The sequence below is a fragment of the Macaca fascicularis genome, chromosome 10 (assembly GCF_037993035.2).
Source record: "Macaca fascicularis isolate 582-1 chromosome 10, T2T-MFA8v1.1".
NCBI classification, from domain to species: Eukaryota; Metazoa; Chordata; class Mammalia; order Primates; family Cercopithecidae; genus Macaca; species Macaca fascicularis.
In genome coordinates, this window is record NC_088384.1 from 92,742,400 (window position 1) to 92,763,265 (window position 20,866).

Consider the following 20,866-nt stretch of genomic DNA (forward strand, 5'->3'; position numbering starts at 1 on the left):
ACACAGGCTTGAAGCCCCTGTGGAATCAGTGCCTTTGGGCCAATGAAAAGCTGATCCTGGCATCGCTCACTCACTCACTCGGTCAATGGCTAATTCCCATTATATAAGACAAGAGCATACTGTAAAATACATTATCTCTTATTACTTCATTCTGGGTTCCCTAGATTGGAACTCTGTTTTCAAACTCAAGAGAACAGTAGAACCATCCAGAGAGCTTGTCCAAGAAGCAGATTTCTGACCTCTGCCCCCAAAAGTCTGATTCAGTTAGGTCTGCGGTGGGGCCCATGAGTCGACAGTGTCAACAAGTTCCCCTGATGATTTCTGTACACTCAAGTTTGAGAACCACTGTTCTCTGAGGTCACTTGGGCCCTTAGAGTCACTGCAGTGTCAAACCACAGTACAGAAGTTTACACTGTGACCCAGGACACACCTTATAAAAAATCTGAAACAAAAGTTTTATGACGCAATATTTACCCCAACCATGGTAATGTTCTCTGCTCAATTTCACTACCAACACGCACTGGTCCAGACCCACTAAATTAGTGGGTTCTGACCCTGGCTACCCATCAGAATCACCTGGGCAGCTTTTACAGTGTGCAGGCCACATCCCGGACCAGTGAGTCAGAAACCCTGGAGGTGGGGTACAGGCATCAGTAGTTGATTTATTGAATTTATTTATTTATGTATTTATTTTTTAGAGACAGGGTCTTGGTCTGTCACCCAGGCTGGAGTCCAGTGGTGTGATCATAGCTCACTGCAGCATCGACCTCTTGGGCTTAAGTAATTCTCCTGCCTCAGCTTCCCAAGTAGCTGAGACAACAGGCACATGCCGCCACACCCGGCTAACTTAAAAAAAAAATTTTTTTTTTTTTTTGAAGAGATGGGGGTCTCCCTTTGTTGCCCAGGCTGGTTTTGAACTCCTGGGCTCAAGTGATCCTCCTGCCTTGGCCTCACAACATGCTGGGATTACAGGTGTGAGACACTGCACATGGCCCCTAAACTGATTCTTGTCCCACAAATTGACCATGATCTGCAGGAAAACTTTACCTTTCCTGAAAAATTGGCAAATTCTTTTTTTCTTTCCCTGTTCACGTTTTTCATCTTCCTCTTTGATAAGAAGAGCTGCATATTGATCCATCCCCTTTTGGAGTTGACTATGGGGACCTGGATAATCAGTCCCAGTAATTATGTGGATTTTTTTTTTTTTTTTTTTTTTTTTGGAGACACAGTCTCACTCTGTCACCCAGGCTGGAGTGTAGTGGTGCCATCTTGGCTCACTGCAACCTCCACCTCCCAGGTTCAAGCAATTCTCCAGCCTCAGCCTCCTGAGTAGCTGGGATTACAGGCACCCGCCACCACGCCCGGCTAAATTTTTTGTATTTTTAGTAGAGATGAGGTTTCGCCATGTTGGCCAGGCTGGTCTCAAACTCCTGACCTCAGGTGATCCACCCACCTTGGCCTCCAAAAGTGCTGGGATTGCAGGCCTGAGCCACCTAGCCCGGCCTTATGTGGATCTTATGGATCTTTAAAGATCTTCCTGGATCCGGCCGGGCACGGCGGGCGGCTCACGCCTGCAATCCCAGCACTTCGGTCCCATTAGAGGCTTCACCGTGCCTTCTCGTTGGAAGTCTGTATTTCTGGCCGGGCGCGGCGGCTCATGCCTGCAATCCCAGCACTTTGGGAGGCCAAGGTGGGCGGATCATCCGAGGTCAGGAGTTTGAGACCAGCCTGGCCAACATGGCAAAACCCCGTTTCTAGTAAAAATACAAAAAAAAAATAGCCCGATATGGTGCCTCATGCCTATAATCCCAGCACTTTGGGAGGCTGAGGCGGGTCAATCACCTGAGGTCAGGAGTTTGAGACCAGCCTGACCAACATGATAAAACCCTGTCTCTACTAAAAACACAAAAATTAGTTGGGCATGGTGGCACATGCCTGTCATCCCAGCTACTCAGGAGGTTGAGGCAGGAGACTCACTTGAACCCAGGAGGTAGAGGTTGCAGTGAGCCGAGATCGCGCCACTGCACTCCAGCCTGGGCAACAGAGACTCTGTCTCAAAAAAAAAATAATTACCCCGGTGTGGTAGCACACGCCTGTAATCCCAGCTACCAGAGAGGCTGAGGAATGAGAATCACTTGAACCCAGGAGGCGGAGGCTGCACTGAGCCAAAATGTGCCACTTCACTCCAGCCTGGGTGACACAGTGAGACTCTGTCTCAAAAAAAAAAAAAAAAAAAAAAAAATTCATGGATCCATACGGCTTTCTCCTCTATCATTCACACGGTTTTCTCTGCGTCTGTGCCTTCTTAGGTAAGGGGCAGAGTGGCCATAAGGGCTGGCCACTATATTCTTGGGGCTGAACCAGGCCAGAGAATGGGCCAGGGGTGGGGCAGCTGAGCACTGAGCACTTCCTGTGGCTTCTCAAGCTCCGGGGGACAGTCTGCAGTGGGGCCCTGCTCCACTCCGCACCGCTGCTGTGGTTTCCTGTTTGCAGCTGCTGTGCTGGGCTGGCCTCCCCAGCCCCTCCACCAGCATATGGATGTATGTGAGGTGGGGGTGCTGATGCTGCCTAGAAAATAGCAGGAGGGGCCTCAGAGAGGTCAACCCAGGAGCACCCAAGGGCAAGGGAGGAGACATAAAGAAGCTGGAGAGGGTCCTGGGAGGGAGACTGAGGCAGAGAACAAAGGGTCCCGACAGCCTCTCACAGTTGGTTCATATCAAGGCGGGTGCCAGGAGGTCTGTCCGCTCCTGATACCTCCTTTCCTGGTCTGTCACTGTGCTTGCAGTGCCAACATTACTGCCCCATGTGGGCCTTTCTTGGGGGCCTGGAGTGAGAGGAGCTGTGGCTGAGTTTGAATCCTGGCTGTGCACTTACTAGCTGTGTTTCCCCAGGCAAACTATTTCTCTTCTCTAAGCCTCAGTTTTTCCATCTGTAAAATGAAGACAATGGGAGTACAATCCCCACACATTGTTTTAAGTCACTTAAAGGGTTTAACACAAATGTGGGTGCTGCTGCTCCTTCAACGTCCCTCTTTGCCTCTGCCTTAAGGGACTCGGGCAGCAGCTCAGAGGGAGGCAGGGTCATCAAAGAGACTGTCAATCAACTTTGTGTTTTCATTGCAAAAGGCCCTGCACCTGGGGTGGGAGACGTCCCACATGAATGTGTGATGTGGCACGTCCCTACCCCTCTTTGGGCCTGTTTTTCAGTCTGTACGGTGGGGAGAGGAGGATCCATGAGGTGACTTCCAATGGGTTTCTAGCTCTGACTGGCTACTGACCCAAGAGATCCTGTCACTGTTTTAACGTTTTGCCAAGAGATCAGAATCATGTGGTGTTTTGGGGAGGGAGGAATCCCTCCTAGTCAGCGCAAGGAAATTCTGTGACTATACTCTATTAAAAATCCTAGTTGCCAATGTATTGGCTGAGCCTAGATCCCTACTGTGGGCCATTCACATTCACTTTTATTTTTTTAAGATGGAGTCTGGCTCTGTTGCCCAGGCTGGAGTGCAGTGATGCAGTCATGGCTCACTGCATCCTGGAACTCCTGGGCTCAAGCAATCCTCCTGCCTCAGCCTCCCAAGTAGCTCAGACTACAGGCAGGCACCACCATGCCTCACTACATTTTAAATTTTTTTGTAGAGAAGTTATCTCATTATGTTGGCTAGGCTGGTCTCAAATTCCTGAGCACAAGTGATTCTCCCACCTCAGCCTCCCAAAGTGCTGGTATTACAGGTGTGAGCCACAGTGCCCCGCCTGTATTCGTTTTTAGAAATGCAGATTTTTGCTCTATTGCTGATAGGCTCTCATGGCAGCAACATGGCAGACAACAGCCAGACTGCTCGACACCAAGGCTAGGAACTCCAGCCCTTCACATCTGGCCTTCTGCCTGCCCCACCCTCAAGTCATATCATACTTGGCTCTCAGCATTGGAGGGGCAAGCCCTGGTATCACTGTGAATCTCAAATAGAGATTCTGTGCCATGGAACACTGGTTTCCAGTGACCTAGGAGCTCTCTGAGAGCAGGGACCATGTCCACCTCCCTTAGCAGAGATGCCTAAGGCCTGACACATACAGTAGGTCCTGTCCTTCCCTTAAGGCTCCCCACATCATGGGTGCTGGAGAAGCATTTGCTGAATGAACGAACATAGAGTGAATATTACAGGTGCTGCATGATGAAACGCTCCTGCCTTCAGAAACACTTGGGAAATGCCCAGTTAGGCAAGCGCGATGCCTTAAGAAGTCTTGTGTTAACACAGATTATGAACCTCTCAGAGAAGGATGATTTTCGGTGTCCCCTAAACTGACCCCCCATCTCCTCTATTTCTAAGCAGGTGGCCCACAGAACACACTCAGAGAGTCCCTGTAATGAATCCTCTCGTCTCCCCCAAAGCCCACGCCCAGCACCGTGTCTCTGCTGAGGAGCAGTTCCACTGCCTTGGGAGAAAACCTGAGCTTCTCAGCCCAGCATCCAAGGCCTCTATGCTGGAGCCTTGCTCACTTCTAACCTCCTATTGTCCTGAGGTACAGCCCCCTGGCCCACCCCAGCACCAATGTGTCTTGTTGCCTGGGATCCTGTGGGAACATCCTTCAAGTTTCCACTCATGGCCCACTCCTCCATGAAGCCTCCCTTGATTGCTCGAAAGTTAGCTGCCTCTCCTCTGCTTTCATGGCCTGTCTCCATCTCCCCAAGCCTGGGCCCCCCATGGCTCATATGGGCAGGACATGGAGCTGGGGCTCAGGAAATCTTGGTTGACTGAGGAGTCAGGCAAAGCCTATTTTCTGGGCCGCACCTGCAGTCATATATCTGTGGGCTCTTTTCTTTTTTTTTTTTGAGACGGAGTCTTGCTCTGTTGCCCAGGCTGGAGTGCAATGGCTGGATCTCCACTCACTGCAAGCTCCGCCTCCCGGGTTTCCACCATTCTCCTGCCTCAGCCTCCCAAGTAGCTGGGACTACAGGCGCCCACCACCTCGCCCAGCTAGTTTTTTGTATTTTTTAGTAGAGACGGGGTTTCACCGTGTTAGCCAGGATGGTCTCAATCTCCTGACCTCGTGATACGCCCACCTCGGCCTCCCAAAGTGCTGGGATTACAGGCTTGAGCCACCGTGCCTGGCCAGGGCTCCTTTCTGAGACCTCCACGCAGGGAGGGCCTGGGCTGGCGCTGAGCTTACCCACCTCTCCTGGTCTGGCTCTCCCGGATGAGGAAGGCCCCTCCAGGGTTCCCAGGTAACAATAGCAGTTCCTCAGCTTTCTCCCTGCTTAGGCCCTCATACAGCCACCTGGAGGAGTGAGAGAGAGGGACAAGGGACAGGGTCAGCCTGGAGGAAGAGGGAAGCCAAGATTTTACCACCGCCTCTGAGTGACCCTCACAAGGCCCTCCCTCTCTGGGCCTCAAAGTTCTACCTGTTCCACAAAGAGCTGGGCTCAGGGTCTCGGAGGCCCACGCCATCTTTGTCCTCCTAGTCCTGGCTCCAGGGCCCTGGCAGGATAAACTCATGGGGACAGCCTCAGCTTTCTCTGCCTGGAGACCTCATTCCCAAGTAACCTGGGTTGGTCCCAGCCTCTCTGCTATCCCTGCTCAGTGCCCCCAGCACCCTGATTCTATCTACTCACCTTTCTAAGCCCCACCTTCCCAAGAGCTGCCCCTCTGATTTTTTTCTTTTTTAATTGAGACAGGCTCCTGCTGTGTGGCCTAGACTGGAGTGCAGTGGCACAATCACGGCTCACTGCAGCCTTGACCTTCCAGGCTCGGGCGATCATCCCACCTTAACCTCCCTAGTAGCTGGGACCACAGGTGCGCACCACTGTGCCAGGCGCTCACAGGGCATGCTCCCATCTCCTATTTGGACTTTTCAGTGTTTTCCACTATGAGATCCTGGCAACCTCCAAAGCCCAGAACTCCACACCTCCTCTATGGGCCTTCCCAAGCCCCTCCCCTGGCTCCCACGTCTCACAGGCCAACCTGTGCTAGGATGAGCTGTCTGCCCCTCTTGAGGGCAGGGCCTCGGTTCAATTCTCCTCCATCCTCAGCTTTGCTCAGCGCAGAGCCGCGCATAAAGGGGAGCTCTTGTGGGAAGAGAAAGCAGGAAGCTCCGCAAGGCGGGCCTGGAGTGGGAACTCACCCATGGGAGACTTTGGCCACGTGGACGCTGGGGATGTTGTATTCTCTGCCTGAGACTTCAGACAGCACCGTCCACCAGTCTCCATCCCTGGAGAGAGAAAAGAGTCGGGGTACCTTTTTCAGATGAGCCAAGGCCCCAGGAACTGCACATTCAGGGTTGGCAAGGAGCCTCTCAGGCTGGGTCCTGCAGCCACCTGTCCCACCTGTTTCCCAGGCTTCCCTGCATTAGCCTGTCCAGGTAGCTCCTGAGTCAGGGCTGGGGCCAGTGGTAGATGGCACGACTCCAGGCTCCCTGCTACAGGGCACTGGCCACCCACTGCCTCTCCCTGTGGGGGTGTCCAGCCGCCTGAAATTCCACCACAGGGTTCCTGTGAGCACTTCAGCAAAGGCTCGTGCTTTTCTACCTGGGGAAGGGCCCCTTCTCCCGGGACAGCATCTCTATTCCTTCCTTCCTTCATCTATTTTTATTTTTTTGAGACAGAGTTTTGCTCTTGTTGCCCAGGCTGGAGTGCAGTGGTGTGATCTCAGCTCACTGCAACCTCCGCCTCCCAGGTTCAAGCGATTCTCCTGCCTTGGCCTCCCGAGTAGCTGGGATTACAGGCACCTGCCACCAAACCTGGCTAATTTGTGTATTTTTAGTAGAGACAGGGTTTCACCATGTTGGCCAGGCTGGTCTCAAACTCCTGACCTCAGGTGATCTGCCTACCTCGGCCTCCCAAAGTGCTGGGATTACAGGTGTGAGCTAGCACACGTGGCCCATTCATTTATTTTTAAAGACAGAGTCTTGCTGTCACCCAAGCTGAAGTGCACTGGCTTGATCATAGCCCACTGCGGTCCTGAACTCCCGAGTTCAAGCGATTCTCCCACCTAAGCCTTCCAGACAGCTGGGACTACAGGCACGCACCGCCATGCCTGGCTCTATTAGTGACACCTGGGACTACAGGCACGCACCACCATGCCTGGCTCTATTAGTGACACCTGGGACTACAGGCACGCACCACCATGCCTGGCTCTATTAGTGACACCTGGGACTACAGGCAGGCGCCACCATGCCTGGCTCTATTAGTGACACCTGGGACTACAGGCAGGCGCCACCATGCCTGGCTCTATTAGTGACACCTGGGACTACAGGCAGGCGCCACCATGCCTGGCTCTATTAGTGACACCTGGGACTACAGGCAGGCGCCACCATGCCTGGCTCTATTAGTGACAGCTGGGACTACAGGCAGGCGCCACCATGCCTGGCTCTATTAGTGACAGCTGGGACTACAGGCAGGCGCCACCATGCCTGGCTCTATTAGTGACAGCTGGGACTACAGGCAGGCGCCACCATGCCTGGCTCTATTAGTGACAGCTGGGACTACAGGCAGGCGCCACCATGCCTGGCTCTATTAGTGACAGCTGGGACTACAGGCACGTACCACCATGCCTGGCTCTATTAGTGACACCTGGGACTACAGGCAGGCACCACCATGCCTGGCTCTATTAGTGACACCTGGGACTACAGGCAGGCACCACCATGCCTGGCTCTATTAGTGACAGCTGGGACTACAGGCACGCACCACCATGCCTGGCTCTATTAGTGACAGCTGGGACTACAGGCAGGCACCACCATGCCTGGCTCTATTAGTGCATATTCAGGTACCCAGTGCCCATGGACTTACTCAGAGACGATGGTCAATGGCTCCCCCAGTCTCAGCGACAGCTCGGCTGGGCCACCTGCTGGGAAACTGCCCAGGGCCACGGCTGTGGCCTTGCTTCTCTCTAGATGGAGGGACAGAAATGGTCACCCACTTAGCTAGCCCTGCTCCATGCGTGACGTCTAGTGGAGTCTGGCCTGGGTCTGGCTCCCAGCATCAGCCCTCCACAAGCACCCTGACGGAGTCCCATCCACTTCCTAAGAGGGCCACCCTGGAATCAAGCTTTGCCAGCAGAGCTTTGCAGGGCCCTGACAGTGCCCAGACAGAAAGAAAGAAAGAAAAAATTTGCAATTGGGTCGTGCTCCATCAGCACCGCACGTAGCCTGAGCAACAGGACAAGATCTTATCTCTAAAAATTAGGCTCAATGCAGCCTTGACCTCCTGGGCACAAATCCTCCAGCCTCAGCCTCCTGAGTGGCTGGGACTACAGGTGTGCACCACTACACCCAGCTAATTTAAAACCATTGTTTAGTAGAGATGAGGTCTCGCTATGTTGCCCAGGACATGATGGCCATGAGGCTCAGGATGTGGTGACCATAAGGCCCAATTTCAAGGCTGGGCCTCAGGCGGCAAGGGCACCCTCAGCACAGGACGCATGCCCTCACCCACCCCAGAGGGCAGCCTGCTCAGGCCAGCCAGACTCCCTGTGACTGCCGAGCCTTGTAGCCTGAAAATCCAGCTTTCAGCAGCTGCTGAAGGCCACCTCACTGCACCCTAGTGTCCCTCCCTTCTTCCCCCTGTCCTTTCTCTGTAAGGATTCCTGAGACACTTGTAGCACATAAACGCATTAAGTATGAGAAGCAGCCAGGGTCAGCAAGAAGGGTCCATCTGCATCCTAGACACCCTGTAGGAAGCAAGGTCTTAGAGGACTCTGGTCCTCTAAGATGGAGCTGGGACCCCAGGAAGTGGGGCAGGGGACGCAAACGAGCAGACAAGGATGTGGGGGTTGGGTGGGGGCGCCGTGTGGGCTGAAGGGCCTGTGCTCCAAGTGGGCTTGGGAAGAGTGAGGCTGATTCTGGAAATGGACTAGTTCCTCCACATCCTCCCAGACACATGTGGAGACCCCTGCAGTGAACCCAGCCTGGAGAGCTCCCCAGGGGTCTCTCCTCTGAGGTCTTTGCAGCATAAGGCCTGGCCATTCCACAGTGCAGGGAAATGTCTGATGCTTGGACAAATGATGCACATCTTGTGACAGGTGCTCTCTGATGAGAATGGGAAAATGTGGCCTGGGAGGGCCCCTTTCCCTCCTGGAAGCCCTGGCCTTGCACCCCTGGGGGCAGCCACCCAGCTGCATACACTACACTGTCCCCCTGAATGGCCTCACTCTGCCTGGCTGACTTACCTTCATCCATTTCCCAACCGAAACGTCCCTTCTTCCAGGAAGCCTTCCCTGACCAGCCACTTCTGCACACACTCTTGGTCAGAATCCCTTAAAACATACTGCCACCAAAATCTAAGTTCTAGTTGGTGATTGGTTTAGCACCTGTCCCTGGGGCTCAACTGTCCCTGAAGGCATGGACTGTGCCTGTCTTGTCTACTTCTGTGTCCCCAGGTCCTGTCACAAGGCCTGGCATGTGGTAGATTTAAAGTGGTTGCAAGAGGCCGGGCGCAGGGGCTCACGCCTGCAATCTCAGCACTTTGGGAGGCCGAGGCACGTGGATCACCTGAGGTTGGGAGTTTGAGCCCAGCATGACCAACATGGTAAAACCTCATCTCTACTAAAAATACAAAATTAGCCCGGTGTGGTGGCGCATGCCTGTAATCCCAGCTACTTGAGAGGCTGAGGCAGGAGAATCACTTGAACCTGGGAGACAGAGGTTGCAGTGAGCCAAGATCACACCATTGCACTCCAGCCTGGGCAACAAGAGCTAAACTCCATCTCAAAACGAAAAAAAAAAAAAGGTTGCAAGACTGACCGGCCGTGGTGACTCACGCCTGTAATTCCAGCACTTTGGGAGGCCGAGGCGGGCAGATAGCCCGAGGTCGGAAGTTCCAGACCAGCCTGGCCCACATGGAGAAACCCCGTCTCTAATAAAAATACAAAAATTAGCTGGGCGTGGTGGCGGGCACCTGTAATCCCAGCTACTCAGGAGGCTGAGACAGGAGAGGCGGAGGTTGCGGTGAGCCAACATTGCGCCACTGCACTCCAGCGTGGGCGACAGAGCAAGGTTCCGTCTCCAAAAAAAAAAAAGAAAAAAATGTGCTTCAATCTGTTTTACTGCAGTGACAGATTAATAGCTTGGTTGGGAGAATTTACTCACAATTCTAAATAATTTTTCTTTGAGGTAAGTAAATCTGCTCGGAATTGTCTTGGCTCATCAGTGTTTGCTTGTCAGCATTTTCTGTAACTGAAATAGGAGTGAGGTGACCCTTGTTCTATTAGTCAAGATCTACCTCTAAGGCATGTTTTTTTTTTTGAGACGGAGTCTCGCTTTGCAATCGTGGTTCACTGCAACCTCCGCCTTCCAGGTTCAAGCGATTCTCCTACCTCAGCCTCCTGAGTAGCTGGGATTACAGGCACCCACCACCACGCTTGGCTACTTTTTGTATTTTTAGTAGAGATGAGGGTTCACCATGTTAGTCAGGCTGGTCTCGAACTCCTGACCTCGTGATCTGCCTGCCTCAGCCTCCCAGAGTGCTGGGATTACAGAATTGAACCACTGTGCCCAGCCTACCTCTAAGGTTTTAATCGTTTTGAACCCAGTACTCTTGTTTGAAATGTCCAGCTGTAAACTTTGCTACATATTTGTAGGCACAGTGATGTTATTTCTTCAATGTAGGCTCATAGTCTGTGAAGTTTGCTTTTTTTCTTTTGAGGTAGTCCCACTCTGTCACCGAGGCTGGAGTGCAGTGGCATGATCTAGGCTCACTGCAATCTTGACTTCCCAGGTTCAAGCGATTCTCCTCCCTCAGCCTCCTGAGTAGCTGGGATTACAGGCACATACCACCATGCCTGGCTAATTTTTTTTGTACTTTTAGTAGAGACAGGTTTCTCCATGTTGTCCAGGCTGGTCTCAAACTCTTGACCTCAGGTCTGCCTGCCTCGGCCTCTTTTTTTTTTTTTTTTTGAGACAGAGTCTCACACTGTCACCCGGGCTGGACTGCAATGGCATGATCTTGGCTCACTGCAACCTCCACCTCCTGGGTTCAAGCAATTCTCCTGCCTCAGCCTCCCAAGTAGCTGGGATTACAGGTACCCACCACCACGCATAGCTAACTTTTTGTATTTTTAGTAGAGATGGAGTTTCACTATGTTGGCCAGGTTGGTCTCGAATTCCTGACCTCATGATCTGCCCTCCTTGGCCTCTTAAAGTGCTGGGATTACAGGCATGAGCCACCACACCTGGCCTGAAGTTTGCTTTTTTTAGTCAGCTCCATAAAACAGTGTGCTAAGATTTTCACATCTTTAATTATCACATGGTTGAGGAGAGTTCTACATTACAAATGAAAAACTTGAGATGGGGAATTTAGGCGATGTATTGTTTTGTTTTGTTTTGTTTTTGAGACAGAGTCTTGCTCTGTCCCCCAGGCTGGAGTGCAGTGGTGCGATCTCAGCTCACTGCAACCTCCGCCTCCCAGGTTTAAGAAATTCTCCTGTCTCAGCCTCCAGAGTAGCTGGGACTACAGGTACATGCCACCATGCTTGGCTAACTTTTGTATTTTTAGTAGAGACAGGGTTTTACCATATTGGTTGAGCTGGTCTCAAATTCCCGAGCTCAGGTCATCCACCTGCCTCAGCCTCCCAAAGTGCTGGGATTTACAGGCATGAGCCACCACCCCTAGCCAATTTAGGTGATTTAACTAAAGTCCCAGTAGCAAAACTTGCACAAAAGCCATATAAGGCACATGTCCCTAGGCTCTGTCCAGGGGAGCGAGGAAATACTCCGTGAAGTAGTGTGATCTTGTTATCTGTGCTAGTTGATTTTATGTGTCATTGTGGCTAGGCCACACAACCCAGATATGTGGTCAAATACCAGTCTAGATGTTGCTGTGAATGAGATTGAATTTATTTATTTTTTTGAGACGAAGTTTCGCTCTTGTTGCCCAGGCTGGAGTGCAGGTGCAGTGGTGCGATCTTGGCTCACTGCAACCTCTGCCTCCCAGGTTCAAGTGATTCTCCTGCCTCAGCCTCCCAAGTAGCTGGGATTACAGGTGTGCGCCACCATGCTTGGCTAATTTTGTATTTTTAGTAGAGATGGGGTTTCACCATGTTGGTCAGGCTGGTCTCAAACTCCCAACCTCAGGTGATCCACCCACCTCGGCCTCTCAAAGTGCTGGGATTACAGGCGTGAGCCACTGCGCTCAGCCGAGATTGAATTTAAGTCAGTAGACTGAGTAATGCAGATGACCCTCCATAATGTGAGTGGGCCTCATGCAATCAGCTGAAGGTCATAAAAGAACAAGACTGACGTCCTTTGAGGAAGAGGGAATTCTGCCTCCAGACTGTGGTCGCACTCAGGACCACAGCATCAGCTCTTCCCTGGGTCTCCAGTCTGCCTTGCTGATTTCAGACTTATAGCCTCCACAATCGTGTGAGCCAGCTCCTCAAAACAAAATCTCTATATACACACACACACACACACACACACACACACATCCCCCCACACATCACGTATTGGTTCTATTTCTCTGGAGAACCCTAATACATTATTGAAATCCCAATCAAGGTGTGACTTGAGAAAGGATTTGTGGCCTGTTTGGGGGAACAAGAAATAGACCTGGGGCCATAGTTCCAACATCAAAATACCAGAATTGCTAGGATATTTTTATTGTTCAACTGTCCTAGAAACTGAGAGTTTTAGTCAAGACTATATTAGAAAATCATGGTGATAGACTCAGGATATGCATTGTCTATGCTATTTTTCTACCATTAAGACAGTCCTGGCAAGGGCCAGGCGTGGTGGCTCATGCCTGAAATCTCAGCACTTTGGGAGGCCAAGGCAGGAGCATCACTTGACCCCAAGAGTTCAAGACCAGCCTGGGCAACATAGGGAGACTCCATCTCTACAAAAACATTTAAAATGGAGCCAGGCATGGTGGCATGTGCCCGTAGTCCCAGCTACTTGGGAGGCTGAGGTAGGAGGATCGCTTGAGCCTGAGAGGTTCGAGATGCAGAAAGCCATGATCACACCACTGCACTCCAGCCTGGGTGACAGAGCAAGATCATGCATTTAAAAAAATAAAAAAGACAGCCCTAATGTCACTTCAGGTAATTTCACAGTACCTGTCAGGTCCACTAGAACAGTATAGCAGAACTTTCTACAATAATAGAAATGTTCTGTAATTCTGTGCTGTCTAACAAGGTGGTCGCTCGCTACATGTGCTATCAAGCACTTACTTAAAATAAATGTGGCTGGGGTGATTTAAGACTTTTTTTTTTTTTTTTTTTTTTTTTTTTTTTTTTTGTGAGACAGATTCTCACTCTGTTGCCCAGGCTGGAGTGGCATGATCTCGACTCACTGCAACCTCTGCCTCCCGGGTTCAAGTGATTCTCTTGCCTAAGCCTCCTAAGTAGCTGGGATTACAGGTGCCTGCCACCATGACTGGCTAATTTTTATATTTTTAGTAGAGACAGGGTTTTATCATGTTGGCCACGCTGGTCTTGAACTCCTGACCTCAGGTGATCTGCCTGCCTTGGCCTCCCAAAGTGCGGGATTACAGGCATGAACCACTGTGACCGACCCCGGCCTAAAATTTTAAATTTAAGCAGTTGCGTGTGGCTGGTGGCTACTGCAATGGACAGTGCAGCTCTAGGGGACTGCAGAGGTGGGGCTGGCCAGCTCGGTGTTTGGATAAACAACTTGTTGAGAAGGAGGGAAGCCTTGGGAAATGCCTGGGGGGTCTATCATGCCTCCTGGTTTAATATTCTGGTCAGTGCCTATTGCTTTCTCCTATTTTCTCATTTACCCCATTGTTTACTATTACTGCTAAGTTGGGCTCTATAGGAGCAGTAGGACCCTGCTGTATGGCTCAGTAGGCAGGGCCTGGTATGCAGCAGGACCTCAGTGGTGCTTATGCTGTGTTGGAGCTGCTGGCTAGGAAGGCCCACAGAGGCAGTGAAGTCTAGTACTGTGTGGGAAGGGCCTGGCTGTCACAGGCCCCGAGGCTTGCCTGCTTCCGTGGTCACAGGTCCCTGGCCTTGGACAGAGGGACTCAAGCTTGGGCTTGGCAGGGATTTTCTTCTGCTGGGCAGACTTCCCATTGTTCCTCAGCAGAGCACTCAGAAGCACATCATCGACGGAAATCTGAAAGAGACACAGTGATGGGGACAGAGCCGAGGCTTCTGGCCCAATCTCAGATAACTCTCCCTCCCCAGATTGACCCTGGCTATCTCCTCACAGAGCATGTGAATGACCTCCCTCCTGTGGGGCCAGGCTCCAGCCCCTGAAGGCTTCCTGCACATTGGACGCTGTTTTCTCCACATCTCATCTTTTTCATGCCGCAACAGGCTCAACTTTTTCTTTCTGGGCCTCTGCTTAGGTCCCTCCCATGGGCAGTTATGCCCTCTCCTCTCCGTCAGTCCTGTTTGGATCCTATTCTTCCTTCCCCAGGAAGCCTTCCCAGCCCCTAGCCTTTGTTGATCACTCCTTTGACTTCCTACGGCTCACTTAGAACCCTTTCTCTGACCAGGGATCACACTCTGCTATGGGTGGGAGGGGACAATGACAGGACAGTGAGCTCCCTCCAGGCATACCAGGACCTGTGGCTTGGGTCAGAGGTCTGCAAGGAGGGCTGGGTGTGGTGGTTCATGCCTGTAATCCCAGCACTTTGGGAGGCTGAGGCAGGTGCATGACCTGAGGTCAGGAGTTCAAGACCAGCCTGACCAGTATGGTGAAACCTCATCTCTACTAAAAATACAAAGATTAGGTGGGTGTGGTGGCATGTGCCTATAGTCCCAGCTACTCAGGAGGGAGGCTGAGATAGAATTGCTTGAACCTGGGAGACAGAGGTTGCAATGAGCCCAGATCAAGTCACTGCACTCCAGCCTAGGTGACAGAGCGAGACTCCCTCTCAAAAAAAAAAAAAAAAAAAGAGGTCTGCAAGGGGGATCTAAGCAGGCGTGAGAGATGGTGTCACAGCAAGCCACGGTGACACAGATACACTTATTGGTGTCACAGTAAGAGTACCTGTCTCAGCCTCCTGAGTTGCTGGGATTACAGGCGTGAGCCACCAGGCCCTGTACTTTAAGAGGCCGAGTACTTAATCCCAGCACTTTAAGAGGCTGAGGAGGGTAGATTGCTTGAGCTTATGAGTTCCAGACCAGCCTGGCCAGCATGGCGAAATCTAGTCTCTATAAAAGAAACCACAAAAGTTAGCCGGCTGTGGTGGTGCACACCTGTAATTCCAGCTATTCGGGAGGCTGAGGTGGGAGGGCAGGAGGATTGCTTGAGCTTGGGTGGTGGAGTTCACAGTGAGCCAAGATCATACTATTACACTCCAGCCTGGGCAACAGAGTGAGATGCTGTCTCAAAAAAAAAGAAAAAAAAAAAAGTACCAGGGGTTGTATGATGCAGTGATGACTTGCAAGGCTTCGGGGGACTGACTGTTGAGCCACTTCCCCTCTCTGTGCCTCCTTTCCTCATCTGAAAAATGGGGATAACAACACTCAACATACAGGTCCGAGAGATAACGCACATGAAAACCCTGGCCAGCCCCCTGTTTCCTTTACCACGTCCTGAATGTCACTTCATCAGAGGCCTCTCCTGGGAGCCTCCCCAGGAGGTCTCGCTCCGTCACCCAGGCTAGAGTGTAGTGGTGCAGTCCTAGCTCATTGCACCCTTGAACTCCTGGGTTCAGGGGATCCTCCCACCTCAGCCTCCCAAGTAGCTGGGATCACAGGCATTAGCCACCACACCCAGCCTCTTTGCAAGTTTTTTTTTTTTTTTTTTTTTTTGAGACAGAGTTTTACTCTTGTTGCCCAAGCTGGAGTGCAATAGCGCGATCTCGGCTCACCACAACCCCCGCCTCCTGGCTTCAAGTGATTCTCCTTCCTCAGCCTCCCGAGTAGCTGGGATTACAGGCATGCGCCACCACGTCCGGCCAATTTTGTATTTTTAGTAGAGACAGGGTTTCTCCATATTGGTCAGGGTGGTCTCGAACTCCCGACCTCAGGTGATCCGCCCACCTCGGCCTCCCAAAGTGCTGGGATTATAGGCATGAGCCACTGCGCCCGGCCCTTTTTCTTTTTTTTAAGTTATGGGCTCTCGCCTTTTTGCCCAGGCTGTTCTTTTTTTTTTTTTTTTTTTTTTTTTTTTGAGACGGAGTCTTGCTCTGTAGCCCAGGCTGGAGTGCAGTGGCGCGATCTCAACTCACTGCAGGCTCCACCTCCCGGGTTCACGCCATTCTCCTGCCTCAGCCTCCCGAGTAGCTGGGACTACAGGTGCCCGCCACCTCGCCCGGCTAATTTTTTGTATCTTTTTTAGTAGAGACGGGGTTTCACCGTGTTAGCCAGGATGGTCTCGATCTCCTGACCTCGTGATCCGCCCGTCTCGGCCTCCCAAAGTGCTGGGATTACAGGCTTGAGCCACCGCGCCCGGCCGCCCAGGCTGTTCTTGAACTCCTGGGCTCCATCAATCCTCCCACCTCAGCTTCCCAAAGTCCTGGGATTACAGGTGTGAGCCATGGGACCCAGCCTCTTGGGAAGTTTTCGTCATTCATTTTAGAGTTCACTTCTTTAATCTGCCACTATCCTGTAACTGCATCAGGACAAGAACTTCTTTTGTTTGCCTATTACTCAGCATTTAGGGAAGCACTCAGCACACATTAACTAAATGAGACCGTTAGCTCTTCGGACAGGTGTCTTATCCTTAGAATAGTTTAAATCCCCAGATTTCCAGGGTAGTGCTGACTTTTCCAAACACTATATTAAAGTGTTTGGGGAGTGGGAGGCAGAGCTTTGTATTTCTTTTCAGATGGTTTCATTCTTTTCAGTAGGGACCAGGCACAATTACACATTTGGCCCAGTTCAGCTGGTATTCATGGAGTTCCTGCTCTGTGTCAGGCACCTGCCAAGGGCTGGCAGTCCCTGGAGGGGAACCCATGCTCCTTACTCTGGAGGAGCTCACTGAATGGGGTGGTGACAGAGTGGGCTCCTTCCTGGATGAGGACGGGTGTCCATCAACATCATGGAGTGATTTCTGTGGCCTCCTGGGCCAGTCCTGTCTGGGGAGTAAAGATCCTACCTTAGCGGATGGAACAGCCTCTCTGTTCTTCAGCCTCATGTCATTGACATGGGAATAACAATACCTGGGCCGGGTGCGGTGGCTCACTCCTGTAATCCCCAGCACTTTGGGAGGCTGAGGCGAGCAGATCACATGAGGTCAGGAGTTTGAGACCAGCCTGGCCAACATGGTGAAACCCTGTCTTTACTAAAAATACAAAAATGAGCCGGGTGTGGTGGTGGGTGCCTGTAATCCCAGCTACTTGAGAGGCTGAGGCAAAAGAATTGCTTGAACCTGGGAGGCAGGGGCTGCAGTGAGCCGAGACTGTGCCACTGCACTGCAGCCTGCGTGACAGAGCGAGACTCTGTACCCGCCCTGCTGCAAAACAAACAAACAAACACCCAATACCTGCTTGCTGCTGCCTCCCTATGGGGAGTTCAGCATTCATCTGGAAGGGAGCTCTTGAACACAGAATGGGCATGTGGCATGGAAATGAGTCCTGACAGCCACTTCCTGCTCAGAGTTTTAGGATCCTGCAGCCTGGGTACACTGAAATGGTGCTGCTGTTCTTGAGGAGGTTTTTTGGTTTTGTTTTACATTATTGGGGTCTTGCTGTGTTGCCCAGGCTGGTCTTGAACTCCTGGGCTCAAACGATCCTCCTGAGGAGGAATTTTACAAACCCAAGACCAGGAAACCCCAGGGAGAGAACCTCTGGCTTGGGTAGCGTGAGTGCCCCCTTGAACCTGGTTGGAGCTGTGTGGCCTCAGGCAAAGCATGCAAGCTTCCTGCATCTCATCTGTGAATGAGGTGCACCACAGGCGCCACAGGGCTGTGGGGAGAGTCGCAGGAGTCCGGCACAGAGTGGGTGCTCAGTAAGGCTTAGTTTCCTTTCCCCTCCTTCAGGAAGACCACAGTCACCACCTGCAATAGACCGAGAGACTCCTTCCTGCCGCAGGTGGAGCTGGGGGCTGGGCCCAAAGGCAGACGGAGACAGGGGAGCTGTACTCAGGCTGGAAGCCTCCCCAAAGTCTCTGCAGCTCCCCTCACCTGGTCAAGGACTTGGTCAGGTCAAGGCCAATAAGCCCCTGGGAGCAAAATAAAGACCATGCGATAGGCCAGCCTAGGAGGAGGCAGTATTAGCCACAACTTTTATAAGACAGCATCTAATCATTAACTACACAAATTTTTGAAAATCTTACTATGTGCCAGGCACTTTCCGGAGGACAGGAGGCATCGGGTGAAAGGAAAAAGTTAGTCAACGGCAGCGGAGATCAGCTCACTGCCCAGAATATTGGTTGTTTTTTTTTTTTTCATTCTCACTTGGGCCCCATTTCAGATACAGTGACCAACTCCCTGAGAGGACGACCTTGTGCTTCTGGTCACATAGCCCATTCGTGAAGGGCTGGGCCTGCTGTCATGTGTATTTTGCGCTTCTGAAGATCATTTTTCAGCGGTGGGTGTAAGAGTGATGGATTTGACCAGGCACGGTGGCTCATGCCTATAATCCCAGCAATTCAGGAGGCTGAGACAGGAGGATTGCTTTGAGGCCAGGAGTTTGAGGCCAGCCTGCGCAACACAGTGAGACCTCCCCCCGGCCCCGCCATCTCTACAAAAATATAACAAATTAGCTGGGTATGGTGGTACATGCCTGTAGTCTCAGCTACTTGGGAGGCTAAGGTGGGAGGATCCCCTGAACCCAGGAGTTCAAGGGTGCAATGAGCTAGGACTGCACCACTACACTTGAGCCCAGGGGTTCAAGTCTATAGTCATGATTACGCCGCCGCACTCCAGCCTGGGTGACAGAACGAGACCCCAACTCAACAAAAAATAATAATGAATTTGGATCGAGTTAAAGGGAGATCTCTCCCTTTCTTTCAACTGAGAAATATCACCCTTTTGAGAGTGAGATTTCACTGTAGGCTCTCCAGCTGAACTGTCTTGAGAGATGATAGCCCTCACATTCCTGCCTTTGGAGTCTCACTGCAGCGCAGAGAGGGGCCCAAAGTCACACAGCAAATGCACAACTGAGATGGGACTAGGACGGGCGTGAAGACAAGCTGCAGGGAAGAGCGTAGGCTCCAAGAGGCAGTCAAAGGTGGAGCAGGTGGGTCTTGGTTCTTCTGGGACCCCCAGAAACCACCCCTCTTTACAGCCACTCTCCCTTCTCCTTGAGCTGTTTTTTTCCCAATAGCAAATAAAGCCCAGACCCAGTCTGAGCCGGGGAGATCATTCTTCCTCACCTGGCTCTAGGCCATCCGAGAACAAAAGCAAGCATACTTACTGGTTTGTCATCAAAGGCTTGGGAAGACGGCTCTGCTGAGACGCATGCTCTGGCTGGACAGGTTAGGGCTTTGGGGGCCTTCTGGAAGTCTGCCAGTGTCCTTGGTCCTAGGACACCCAGAACTCTCAGCCTGGGAGGATCTTCAGGGAGAGGCTAGGTGTCGGTTTGGGTAGCTCAGCATCCGTCTGCAGTCAGCAGTTTGTACAGCAGGGATAGATCAGCTGCCCCATGCTCCTGAGGGATTCTGGATTGGGGAACCCTCCCAAGCACAGCCGAGCCAGGGAAGGAAAGCCCAGGGCCCTCTGAGCTCTGTCACAGAGACACAGGCGTCGGGTCCTTGGAGCTCTAGCTCCGACTGCAGACTCTGTGGTTCTCACAACCACCCGTTTCCTCTGACGGCATCACAGACCATGGAGGAGCCACCTTCCCCGAGTTCCTGTTTCTAGGGGAGCAGCTGCTGCCTTGTCATGATTCTGGAGCAAAAGGTTTTTCTCTGGCTTTGTGGCATGGTCTTGTCCAAGGAACACAGGACTGAGGAAAATGAGCAGGAGTTCCCATGCTGGCCTAACCATAACACTCACTCAACCGGGCTTAATTGTAGTAATTTCTGGGATCTCCCAAACCTTCTAAATCCAAGTCACCAGACAGGGAGCCCAGGAATCTAAATTTTAAACCAAGCGATTCCCTTGACTGCCGAGTTTGGGAAGCAGTGCCTTCTCAACCTTTAGTGTGCATAGGAATCACCTGCAGATCTTGTTAAACTGCAGGCTCTGATTCAGAAGGTCTGGGGCGGAGTTCAATATTTTGCATTTCTAATAAGCTCCCAGGTGACCCCATGTTGCCAGTCTGGGGACCACACTTTGAATAGCAGTATCTGGACAGTGGTCTCCAAGTGTGGTCCCTAGACCAGCAGCCTCAGCGGGAATTTGTTAGACATGCAAATTCTCAGGCTGCATCCCAGATCCACGGAATCATACTCTGGGGGTAGGCCTGGCAAGCTGTTTTCATGCTTCCAGGTGATTCCAATGCATGCCCAGGCTTGATTTCTTCTTTAACAGGGTCTTGTTTTGTCACCCAGGATGGAATGCAGTGGCACAATCATAGCTCAGTGCAGCCTTGACCCAGGCTCAAGTAATCTTCCCTTCTCAGCCTTGAGTAGCTAGGACTACAGGTGTGCACCAGCACTCATGGCTAATTTTAAATTTTTTTTGTAGAGATGAGGTTTCACTGTGCTGCCCAGGCTGGTCTCAAACTCCCGGCCTCAATTGATCCTCCCGCCTCCGCCTCCCTAAGTGTTGGGATTACAAGCATGAGCCACGGTCCATGCCTAAGCTTGAGAGTCACTGGTCTAGGATAAAGAATCTGACTCCGGCTGAATTGTCTTTGATCAGTGTGTTACCTTCAGTCCCACCTTTCATTAAGATTTAACCACACCCTCTTGCTGCTTCCCCATTAGGGGGATTAGTACTCTTGGAGACAAAGGGCCCACTGCACTGAAATGACTCCTGACTCCAGCTCAGCCCATGCAGCCCTTTCTGGGGCCTTGCCAGCTAGAGCACTCCTGCTGAGGTTCTCCCTTGATCCTGGGGAAGGCTGGTTTGATTTT

General features: G+C 51.8%; 1 protein-coding gene across 5 annotated transcripts in view; it reads right to left on the reverse strand.

The window, feature by feature from the left end:
* The window catches only part of SLA2 (Src like adaptor 2), a 41,282-nt gene extending 21,665 nt beyond the window's left edge, over positions 1–19,617 (reverse strand). For 2 of the 5 annotated variants that reach the window (XR_012419332.1, XM_005568932.5), the window contains exons 1-6: positions 19,261–19,617; positions 15,314–15,401; positions 13,930–14,063; positions 7,783–7,882; positions 6,120–6,206; positions 5,173–5,276 (exon numbers count right to left, since the gene is read on the reverse strand). Coding sequence is in view for 3 of the 5 variants with exons in the window: in XM_005568932.5 (XP_005568989.3) it covers positions 5,173–5,276; positions 6,120–6,206; positions 7,783–7,882; positions 13,930–14,020 (382 nt within the window). In the remaining 2 variants the exon portion in view is untranslated. Of the gene's footprint in view, positions 1–5,172; positions 5,277–6,119; positions 6,207–7,782; positions 7,883–13,929; positions 14,064–15,154; positions 15,402–19,260 lie in introns of those variants that run through there. The other 3 variants (XR_012419331.1, XM_005568931.5, XM_065523111.2) reach the window with 2 other exon arrangements.
* Positions 19,618–20,866: the final 1,249 nt, after the last annotated feature.